General features: G+C 47.3%; 1 protein-coding gene across 1 annotated transcript; it reads left to right on the plus strand.

Annotated features, from left to right (window-relative positions):
* Positions 1-1,446: 1,446 nt before the first annotated feature.
* Positions 1,447-9,149, plus strand: LOC145393683 (zinc metalloproteinase nas-15-like). Its single transcript, XM_080267731.1, has 10 exons — positions 1,447-1,620; positions 2,298-2,367; positions 3,029-3,123; positions 3,602-3,674; positions 4,018-4,135; positions 4,876-5,120; positions 5,462-5,568; positions 7,123-7,339; positions 7,639-7,779; positions 9,028-9,149. Exons 1-10 carry the CDS (start codon positions 1,447-1,449, stop codon positions 9,147-9,149), a joined length of 1,362 nt encoding a protein of 453 aa, XP_080123857.1.
* Positions 9,150-9,803: the final 654 nt, after the last annotated feature.

Genomic DNA, 9,803 nt, shown 5'->3' on the forward strand with positions numbered 1-9,803 from the left:
TTGACGCGGGGGGCGGGATGATGCAGGCGCCCTGGCTCTATATAACACCCACCACCACCACCACCACCGCCATCAGGACGCCGACCCCTCGCTCCCATCACCGACCCTCTCATCTCCCCCGACACACACTTCTTCACATCCGGAGACCTCGTGCAACTCACACCTCCTGTCATATAAGGCAAGTTCTGGGTGCTTTCCGTCTCAGAGTCGCAGTCTCTCTATAAGGTAGCGTTCCTCACTCTCTCTAGGTGCCAGAATTTTTGAAGATACGATAAAAATCAAGCTCTGTCTCATCGCCGCGCCTCTCATCCCCCCCCAACACACATCCTCACATCCGGGGACCTCGTGCAACTCACACTTCCTGTCATATAAGGTAAGTCTTGGGTGCTTTCCTAGTCACAGTCGCAGTCTCTCGGTTGGGTTGGAGTTTCAGAATCTTCATCTCTCCCCCCATCTTCAGGCGTCAGTAATGAAAGCATCTTACACGACAAGTTCTAGCTGCCAACACCGTCTCTCTTACCCTCCCTCTCCATCTCAAACACAGAAACCTCACCCCCGCCCCGCACAAGGCAAGATTGGGTGCTTTCCTTGGCATAGTCGTAGTCTCTCTGTCTGGCTGCTTCTACGTTTCTCTAGACGCCAAAATTCGAAGTATCTTATAAGACATCTCTCAGTCTCTCCATTCCAAACCCAGACACGTCACGGATAAGGAAAATTTTGTCTGCTTTGACTATCTGTTACTGCCCATCACTTATATTAGGGGTCAATATTCAAAGCATTCTGTCAGGCAATTAAGTCATATTACCAGTTTGTCTCTCGTCTCCTTCCACTACACACACACACACACACACACACACACACACCTGACTTCACTTTTGGATGCTTTTCCTTGTCACAGTTGTAGTCTGTTTGTCGGGTAGTCTCTCTCTCTCTCTCTCTCTCTCTCTCTCTCTCTCTCTCTCTCTCTCTCTCTCTCTCTCTCTCTCTCTCTCTCTCTCCGGAGGTCTAACTTCAAAAGTATCAAAGGAGGTATGTTTGGGATGCCTTCCTTCTCAAAGTCATGGTATACTCTATTTCTTCGAACTGACACTGATTATTTATTTTTATTTATTTATTAATTTTTGGATGCATATCATTGCCATCAGTGTCGTTTACCTCACTTTCACCAAACAAAATTTCAAAGTCAATGGGGGAAGTAAAACACGAGAAGTAACAGAATTTTGCTGCCGACTGTACGATGTGTGAAGATGGCAGGAAAATAATGGGGTCAGTGAACGAACCCCGCCACCTATGTATACTCGTGTGTGTGTGTGTGTGTGTGTGTGTGTGTGTGTGTGTGTGTGTGTGTGTGTGTGTGTGTGTGTGTGTAAGAGAATAATGATGATGATGATGATAGTGATGATGATGATGATGATGATGATGATGATGATGACGGCACCCAGGTCAATGTGGGCGCTGGTGTTGCTGTCGTGCTGGGTGTGGGTGTGTGAGGGCATGGTGGCCAGATCCTCAGACCCAGCCGTGATCTCCCAGCTGGACCCCGTGTTCGATGGGCCCTTTGACATGCCCGCCTTCGATCCCGTCGCCCTCCCTAACGTCACTCTTGGCAACCCCCCCGGCGTGAGTATCTGTCTGTCTATCTGTCTATCTATCTATCTGTTTGTCTGTCTGTGTGTATGTATGTCTACCTGTCTGTCTGTCTGTTCATGCCTGATATGTTGGTCTTTAATCCCGTCGGCCTCCCGGACATCACCCTTGGCAACCCCCCTGATGTGTATCCGTATGTCTATCTGTCTGTCTATCTAACTATCTATCTATCTATCTATATCTCTGCCTGTGTGTTTGTCTATCTGTATATCTGTCCGTCCGCCCGCCAGTCTGTTCGTTAATACATCCCTTCATCCACCCATCCATCCGTTCCTCCCCTATCTCTCTGTCAATACAGTACCTAAGTCATACCTCTATCTATCTAATCTATCTTGTATATTTATTTAGTAGTAGTAGCAGTAGTAGTAGTAGTAGTAGTAGTAGTAGTAGATGTTGTTGTTGTTACCTCCACCAAAGAAGTTGGAGGAGGTTATGTATTCACCTGTCTGTCTATTTCTTTGTTTGTCCACACGGTATCTCCAAAAGTTCTCAATGAATTTCAATGAAATTTTGTGGAAGGGTGGGCCATGGGCCAAAAAAGAATTGATTAAATTTGGGGGCGGATCCGGATCCGGCATTGGCAGAGGTATGCGCTCTCTGAGTGCTTTCTATAAGTTGCAGTGTGTGACCATAACGTTTTATATCCCCAGATTTTGACGGACTCTGTAGGGGAGCCGCTCACACCACAGGACTTCATTAAGAGCGAGGAGATGGGTGAGCGTGAGCCTACGATATTGTGTATCTCTCTCTCTCTCTCTCTCTCTCTCTCTCTCTCTCTCTCTCTCTCTCTCTCTCTCTCTCTCTCGTTAACAATATGTGAAGTATGAGAAGCGGCCACAAAATAAGCAAAAAAAAAAGTCAGTAACATTTTCATCTTCAAGCCTTAGGTCATGTTCTTTTTGCCTCCAATTCATGACCTTTTTATCTTCAGTTTATGACACATTTATCTTCAATTCCTGACCCTTCTCCCAGTGCATGACCCTCCTACCTTCAGTGCGTGACCTTTGACCTGTTCATGACTTTAGTACCTCTAGCTCATGATCTTTTTATCTTTAATTCCTGACCTTTTCCCCCTCTTCAAACCATTCTATCTTTAATTCACGACATCTTATCTTCAGTTCTTGACCCTCCCCCAATGCATGACCTTTCATATTCAGTTCATGACTCATTTTCAGCTCATGGAATTTATATCTTCAATCCCTGACCTTTCCCGCAGTGCATGCCCATTTACCTTCAGTTTATGACGTTAGTATATCTAGTGCATGGTATTTTTGTTTTCACTTCCTGACCTCCCCCCCCCAGTGCATGACCTTTTTACCCTCAATTCATGACTCATCTTCAGCTCATTACTTTTTTTCTATTCTTGACCTTCGCCCTCCAGTGCATGACCCTGTGGACACGGCGGCCATGGGGGACCCGACCATAGGGCAGGGACTCTTCCAGGGCGACATCATCGTCATGTCGCCGGAGCAATTGGCGATGCTGACCATGGGCGACGGTGCTCCAAAGGCGGTATGTACTGTAGCTGGACGCCTTCACGTGGTGGCACCGATATAGCTGAGCGGATACACTGCTTGGCTATGCAAGCGTCCCTCATCTCCCTCCCTGTCCCGCTGAGGATGCTGGTGGGGGACGCCTTCATGTGGTGGCACCGATATGACTGGACGGTGAAGCTGCTTGGTTATATAGCAGTAGTAGTAGCAGTAGTAGTAGCAGTAGACGGAAGCTGCCCGTCTCCGTAATTTTCCTTTGGGGGGGTAGGGAGGAAGCTGAGGGACAGTCGCATAACAGGGCAGCGGAAAAGTCCGGGTATGTCGGTGCCACCACGTGAAGGTGTCGCTCTCCTGTGGTCATACAAACATCATATCAGAGTTCCGAGTGGTATCTGAGCCTTCCTATCACTAACCAGCCCAACTACCACTAACTACCACTAACGAGCCAATTACACCCACAGCGAAGCGCGGTTATGAGTGTGACGGAGAAGTGGCCCAATGGAGTCATCCCCTACGTCATCTCTGCGTCCTACAGTGAGTGTGTGTGTGTGTGTGTGTGTGTGTGTGTGTGTGTGTGTGTGTGTGTGTGTGTGTGTGTGTGTGTGTGTGTGTGTGTGTGTGTGTGAGAGAGAGAGAGAGAGAGAGAGAGAGTATACAGCATTAGAAAGCAGACAAACAGACACCTCCCCCTCCTCCCCTCCACCTCCACCTTCTCCTCTCCTCTTCATCACCTCTCTCTCCCCACTTCTTCACCTCCCTCTCCTCTCCTCATCTTCCCCTCGTACCCTCCTCTTCTTCACCTTCCTCTCCCCTCCTCCTCTCCACCTCCCCTTTCTCTTCTCCTCTTCTTCACCTCCTCCTCTTTCTCCTCCCACAGCTCAGACGGAGAGGAGCACAATCGCCCGCGCCATACGGATCCTTCAAGACTCAACCTGCATCCGGATCGTACCCAGGCAGCACGAGAGGGACTACGTGCACATCCTCAAGTCCAGCGGGTAAGTGGGAATGGGAATAGGAATGAGAAAGGCAGTGGAAGTGGGCTAGGGAATGAGAATGAGAGAATGGAATGGGAGTAGGAATGGGAGTGGGAATGGGAATGAGAAAGACAGTGGGAGTGGGAAAGAGAATGGGAATGAGAAAGAGAATGGGCATGGGACTGGGAATGGTAGGTAATGGCACTGAGAATAGGAGTGGGATTGGATGTGGGAGTGCGAGTGGGATAGGACTGAGAATAAAACTAAAGAAGTGAATATGAAATTGAACTGAGGCGGGAATTTGCAGTGATACTAGGATATGAGTAGTAGTAGTAATAGTAGTAGTAGTAGTAGTAGTAGTAGTAGCAGCAGAAGCAGTATCATTATTATTACTCAGATCTGGAACACAGCAGAGAACCACAAACACAAAAGCCCTTCCTGAATATTTCCCCCTCTCGTTCTTCAGTCGCAAGAACGCTGTGAAGGCAACAGCAGTCGTAAAAAAAAGAAAAAAAAAACATATACTCCCCTTTTTTAACTGCTTCCACGCCAAAACCCTACCCTATATTCTCCTTCTTCTAGTCCTTCCACGCCAAAACCCCACAACCATATATTCGCTTCTTCTACTCCTTCCACGCCAAAACCCCACCTTGTTTTAGCCTTTTTCTACTTCCACGCCAAAACCACACCATATTTTCGCCTTCTTCTACTTCTTCAACGGCAAAACACCCTATTTTCACCTTTTTCTACGTGTTTCTCAGGTGTTCCAGTTCGGTTGGCAGGCAAGGTGGCGCTCAAGCCCTCACACTGGGCGATGGCTGTCTGCACGTCGGGGTGGTGATGCACGAATTCACGCACGCGATTGGTTTTTGGCACGAACACTCCAGGGCAGACAGAGACGGGTACATCATGATCAACAGAGCTAATATTCAGGCCGGCATGGAGTACAACTTTAAGAAATATTCGTGGCAGGAGGCGAAATACCTGGGAGTGCCCTATGACCTCGGTAAGTATAGCATCATCATCAGCAGTAGTAGCATTATTATCTCTGTCATCATCATCGTCATCATCATCAGTAGTATCATTATCTTCGTCATCACCATCACTAACAGCATCATCATGATTATGATGATGATGATGACGATTATTATTATTATTATTATGATCACCATCATCATCATCATCATCATCATCAGTAACGGCATCACCATCATCATCATCACCACCATCATTAGCCTGTCTCTAGCTACATTAAACACAGATCACCTCTCTCTCTCTCTCTCTCTCTCTCTCTCTCTCTCTCTCTCTCTCTCTCTCTCTCACCTAATACCCTCTCCCTTTCCCCAGGCTCCATCATGCACTACGGCCGGAACGCCTTCGCCAAGGATCGCAACAAAGACACAATCATACCCTTGCAAAATGTGCAGATTGGGCAGAGGGTTGCGCTTTCCAAGGTGGGCACTGGCTGGGTTGGGGTGGATTGAGATGGGTGGGGTTGGATTAGGTTATTTTGGGGTGGGAGGGGTGGGGTTAGGTTAGGCTGGATTGGGGTGGAGTGGGGTGGGATGGAGTTAAGTTGGGGTGGGTTTGGCTAGCTTGGGTTGGGTTGGGATGGGTGGGGTTTTAAAGAGTAAGGTCAGTTTATGTTCGATATTATGTTAAGTTGCGTTAGGTTAGCCTGGGTTGTATTTATAGACATCTTTCACGTGCTTTCTCTCTCGTCCAGTTCAAAGTAAAGTATTTGCCTTTATCAAAACATACTCCTTTAACTTTAACTTGGTCTAAAATTGCTGTCTCTCCATCTTGAATGCTGAGCTGTAACAAGAGATTAACACTAGAATGAATAAGTGCTATGGAAAGGATGCAGAGCCGTAGTATTGTCTTTTTCTTCCACTGAGCTACCTTAAATTAGCTGCAAAAGAACGAAAATCTGAGCCAAATTGAAATGAAAGGATTATACCAACCTACTGACTCGCTTTAATATGATAGTGGAATCAGAACACTAATTGTCGATCACTAAATCACAACATACCTACTAATCCTTCCTCCCCCTCTCCCCGCCACTCTCTCTCTCAACAGCTAGACATACAGAAGATCAACATCCTATACTGCGACGGTGCGCAGACGGGCTCCAAGCCGAAACCAACAGGTAATAGTAGTAGTAGCAGCAGTAGAAGTTAGAATTCCAGGTTTATTTAAAACACGAACCCACTGGACTGTAGACTCAAGATGCCCTCCTCCTGCAGTCCGTCACCCTCCTTTTGGGGGATAGGGAGGGAGCTTAGGTATGTGTGTATAACCAGGCAGTGGAGCCGCATGGTTATGTCAGTGCCACCACATGTAGGCATCCCTTTCTAACGCATTTGTTCTAACCTGACGAAGGTCCCTAACTCCTTGAGACACAGTTGATGGCCAGGTGTAGTCAGACTGAAGGGCTGATTTGACTAATAACCGAGGAGATTCATTGCTAACTCATAACCAAAGCTCATCGAATTTCACGCCACCACGGCTTAGTATTCAAGAAAACAAACCGAATATACTGTAGTGCCATGGGATAAATGGTTTCCCTTGCACCTCTTCCTTTGCGATTTATTTTGCGTGCTACCTCTTAACGTTTTCTAGTGTACTGCCCAGTTAATTTGCGTTACTTAGTGTTCTGAATATTCATAATGAAGCTGGTTTATATACACACACACACACACACACACACACAGATAGACAGATACAGACAAATATAGATATAAATATAGAGAATAGATTTTATACAATTAGTTACTGACATCCATCCCTGTGTCTATCTGTCTATCTATCTAATATATGTAACTATCCATCCCTTCAAATCCAGGCGGGTCTTCGTGCAGTGACAGCAGCGTGAACTGCAAGGCTTGGGCCAGTAAGGGTGAATGCAGCAAGAATCCAGTATACATGCATACATCCTGCTGTGTGTCATGCAGGGATAGTATCAGTAAGTGTCATGTGTCCTGCCGATTTGTCCTGGTGTGTTCTAGCTCTGTGTCCTGGTGTGTTCTGGCTCTGTGTCCTGGTGTGTTCTACCTCTGTGTCCTGGTGTGTTCTGGCTCTGTGTCCTGGTGTGTTCTAGCACTGTGTCCTGGTGTGTTCTGGCTCTGTGTCCTGGTGTGTTCTGGCTCTGTGTCCTGGTGTGTTCTAGCTCTGTGTCCTGGTGTGTTCTAGCTGTGTCCTGGTGTGTTCTAGCTCTGTGTCCTGGTGTGTTCTAGCTCTGTGTCCTGGTGTGTTCTAGCTCTGTGTCCTGGTGTGTTCTAGCTCTGTGTCCTGGTGTGTTTTAGCTCTGTGTCCTGGTGATGTGTCCTGATGTGTTCCACCCCCACCCATTCCCACACCCACATCTATCCCACTTCACCCTCAGCTACAAATTTTCACCTCAACCCACCCATACCCATTTCATCCTCCTTTCCCTACCGCCACCCACACACACACACCTCACCCCCTTTCTATACCTCCACCCACCCCTAACCACCTCACCTCCCTCTCTCCCCCCACCTCAGAGGTCACCCCCACCGACACCAAGGACTGCAAGGACTCCCACAAGGACTGCGCTGCGTGGAGTCAGAGCGGGGAGTGCACTAAGAACCCAGCCTACATGAAGATAAAGTGCAAGAAGTCCTGTGATACCTGTCCCAAGAAAGGTGAGTCTTTGAGCCTGGTTTCTCTGCTCTAAGAATACGATAGGTGACATAGGGAGTTCTGTTAGTGATAATGATGATGATGATGATGATGATGATGATAAAGATGATGATGATTATGATGATGATGATGAAGATGATGAAAATATTAGCAAAAGTGGATCAAAACAGGAGAAAGTCTTGCTGTCAGTAAATAGAAGAGTCCAGAGTGAATAAAGCTAGAAAGAGTATATTAAGACTTCTGTTGTGCATGTTATATCGTTGATCTCAAATGACCTAGGCGAAATGCTCTTCTATATTTCATTCACTTTAACTTGGCGGAGATATTCGTCCTTTTGTTGCATATTTCCCTTAGCTCAGTGTCAGAATAATTCAATGCCGCTACCTGCATCCATTTCCTAGCGCTTCTTCGTGACTAGCACCATAGTCTAGTGTTAATTCCTTCTTACAGCTCAGCGTTCAAGACAGAGATACAGTAATTCACACCGATATTGTGTTCGTTCTAACTAGGCATAACGCTGCATACTCTCCATCTTGAATGCTGAGTTGTAACAAGAATTTTAACACTAGAAGATGGTGCTAGTCATGAAGAAGTGCCATGGGAAGGATGTACGGCCGTAGTATTGCCTTACTGTGCCATTCAGCTAGGAAAAATAAATGACCAAAGAATAGCACTGTCTCTGTCTCCACCGCCTTCCCTGAAAAACACCTACCTTGGCGCCTCAAACCCATTCCAATAGTCTACTTAACCTGGTCTCTTCATAAGCTAATATACCGTCTGTTTTATCCCGTCCCTCGTCAAACTGTCCTGCCTTGCCCCGCTCTACCCTGCCCTGCCTTGGCTTATCGTGCCTTTCCCCGACTCAATTCCTACCCTTTCCTAAACCTGTCCTACTCTGCTATTCTTTGCCCTACCTTGCTAAAACTATTCTGTTCTGCCCTACCCGTCTTTCTCCTGCCATGCCCTGCTCTATACCTATAACATTGCCCTGGCCTGTCCTGCTTCGTCCTGCTCTGTCCTACCTTACCCTACCTTGCCATACCCTAACAACTCTTTGCTGCCTTGCCTACCCCTGCTTCCGTGCCCTACCCTGCCTAAACGTACCCCTGGCACGTCCTACCCTACCTAACCTATCCCTGCGCCGTCCTACCCTACCTAATCCAACCCTGACTCACTCTACCTTGCCGTCCTACCCTTGCTGCCGTGCCGTACCCCACCAACCCGTGCCGTGTGGTGGTGATGGGGGGCAGTGGGGTCAGGGTGCGTGGACAGCAACAAGCACTGCGCCTCGTGGGCCAGGGACAGCGAGTGTCTGGCCAACCCGGACTACATGAAGAAGTACTGTGCCAAGTCCTGCGGCACCTGTCGTTAGAGTCCAGCACACTTCATGCCCGCTGCAGCCTCACGATTTTATTCAGTTTATGGTGGGCCTCAGGAAGGAGGTCATTTCAGCTTGCAGTCTAGTTGGTTCAAGTTCAGATGAGCCTGGGATTACAGCTATTACTATACTACTACTTACTCTTTCGCTACGAAGGATCTCTAAGTTGGATAAGGAAGACGCCATCGTAGTGAAGGTGTCTGTGGATATTATCTAAGGCTTCCATTACAAGAAGCTCCCCTTGTTGGATAAAATCGTGTGGCAGTCGCAAGTATAGATAAGACGCCGCGCCGTGGTACTGACGGAGTTGATGTGGTGTGATGACAGAAGGCGATGTTACGCTGCAATACCTAATGACTAGAGCTGGTTTGTTTTCATCTGCTGGAACTGGGTTACTCTCACAACTTGAATATCAAGTCGTGAATTCATGGAATTCAGTATGACTTATTTATGAGACAGAAAAGAGTCTCTTTGGTTACTGGTCAGATCAACCCTTCGATCTGACTACACCTGGCTATCAGCTGAGCTGAAGGCGGTAAGGGATTTTTGTCAGATGAAAACAGGCGAACTCTAGGAATGCTCCCTTTTTTTCCGAGAAAGGACTCATCTGAAGCTTTTTTTTATAAATGTTACTTTTCACATGATATC

Source organism: Coenobita brevimanus, chromosome 25, assembly GCF_032717465.1.
Source record: "Coenobita brevimanus isolate Jiangsu-jjx chromosome 25, ASM3271746v2, whole genome shotgun sequence".
NCBI classification, from domain to species: domain Eukaryota; kingdom Metazoa; phylum Arthropoda; class Malacostraca; order Decapoda; family Coenobitidae; genus Coenobita; species Coenobita brevimanus.